We start from the raw sequence: 1,790 nt of genomic DNA on the forward strand, positions 1-1,790 counted from the left end.
GCGTAGGTCTTTCTCATCACATAGTCCAAGACAATTGCAAAGAGATAGGGGGCTAATGTTTTACCTTGAAGCATCCCTGCCTTGATCTCAAACAACTCGTTTTCACCATCTGGAGAGATAACCTTTGCCCGTGTGTTCTCATACATTCTTTTAATAGCGGAGAGAAGTTTAGGAGGTATACTATATGCTTTTAAGATTTTCATCATGGTAGGGCGATGTATCGAGTCATATGACCTTCTCAAAGTCTACGTGAAGAATGATTGCCTTCTTGTTGTGACATTTTACTCCATCTATTAACCTTATCAATGCCAGGAGGTGAGCAGTTGTGGATCTTCCTGGTCTGAAGCCGTTTTGACAAGGACGTAGATGAGGGTCTATCTCTGGCTGGACTCTGTTGAGGATCATCTTATTGGCGAGTTTGGCAGCTATAGCGGCAAGGCTGATTCCCCTGTAGTTGGAGGTATCACTTAGGTCTCCTCCCTTTGGGACTGGAATCAGATCAATTACCGACCACTGATTTTGGTTTTTCATTCTTGTTTAGTAATCCATTTTTAAACTCCAACAGGGTATCATCTACGTCACAGTACTTCCATACTTCAGGTGGGATGTCATCAGGTCCAGATTGTTTTCCATCACTGAGAGACTTTTTGGCCATCTTTATCTCATCCACTGCAAAATCACTCTCGTCTATACATATATCTTGCAGAATTGGTTCTTGGTCTACGTCATCTTCTGTCGCTCTGACTGGATCTTCTCCCAGAAGTGTTTGGAAGTGTGAGAACTATTTCTGTATTATTTCTTCTTTTGTTTTACCCCTGAGGATCGCTTGTCGACTTGCTTTCCTACCAGTTATTCTATTTATCAGTTTCCAGCTTTCACCATGTTTGTTTCTCTCGTCGGCTTTCTCCACTTCCTGGATGAGACTATCTAGCTCTCGTCATTCTATATCCCTATAGACAGTTTGAATTTTCTGTTTTGATATCCTCCACCTTTCTTCGTTGACTGAGTTTGGTGTTTGTTGGTGTTGGTTGAAGGCATCTTGAGCTTCTTTTCTAGCTTCAACGATCAGTGGGTGATTAGAGGTAGATCTTTTCGTGACTTTTGTTCTCCTCGGTACTAGCTTCTCTGTTGTGTCCCGGTTTGCTTTTATTAGTTTCTCATATCGTTCCGTTGGATCTTCTTCTTCCGTACAAAGCTCTGTCAATAAATTCCTCACCTCTATAGTATACTGGTTCTGTATAGTTGAATCTTTTAGAGAGGACCAGTCATACTTCACTTTTGATGGTGTTGATTTGCTTTTTCGAAGACTCAAGTGAATTGCGGACGGTGATCTCCTCCTAGGCTACTGAAGCTACTGAATGCTTCGACATTGTGTACTGAGTTCTTCCACTTTCTATTCACTGGGATGTAGTCAATCTGTGTTTTTCTACCATTCATGTCTGACATGTATGTCCATAGTTTGCCTTTCTTCTTTCTCCTCAGCGTGTTTGTGATAGCCAGGTTACTTTCGTTGGCATGTTCTAGGAGAAAAGAGCCGTTGCTATTGGTGTTTTCATGGTACGTGAATGGTGCATCCTTTTCACCAATATGAGCATTGAAATCACCACACTCAATTAGGAAGTCGTGCTTGGGAATCTTATTGAAGGTTTCTGAGAGTTTGTTATAATGTATCTCGCAGTCGACACTTCCCTCAACTGGCGCGTTGTTTGATATCACTGTTGTGTTAGGATTTCCATTAAAAGTAGCTACCATTATCCGCTTGTCGACAGAGCTGACTTCAGCTAGAGATT

The 1,790-nt window shown here is 41.7% G+C and overlaps 1 protein-coding gene across 1 annotated transcript in view; it reads right to left on the reverse strand.

The window, feature by feature from the left end:
• Positions 1 to 225: 225 nt before the first annotated feature.
• LOC144961273 (uncharacterized) overlaps positions 226 to 1,790 on the reverse strand; it is a 9,139-nt gene continuing 7,574 nt past the window's right edge. The window contains exons 3-5 of the mRNA XM_078894527.1: positions 1,347 to 1,790; positions 596 to 750; positions 226 to 513 (exon numbers count right to left, since the gene is read on the reverse strand). The exon at positions 1,347 to 1,790 is cut by the window's right edge and continues 251 nt beyond it. Coding sequence (XP_078750653.1) covers positions 226 to 513; positions 596 to 750; positions 1,347 to 1,790 — 887 coding nt within the window. The remainder of the gene's footprint in view (positions 514 to 595; positions 751 to 1,346) is intronic.

Source organism: Berghia stephanieae, unplaced genomic scaffold (genome assembly GCF_034508935.2).
Source record: "Berghia stephanieae isolate SIO BIC M18660-M18661 unplaced genomic scaffold, UCSD_Bste_1.3 scaffold2, whole genome shotgun sequence".
In the NCBI taxonomy this organism is placed as follows: Eukaryota; Metazoa; Mollusca; class Gastropoda; order Nudibranchia; family Aeolidiidae; genus Berghia; species Berghia stephanieae.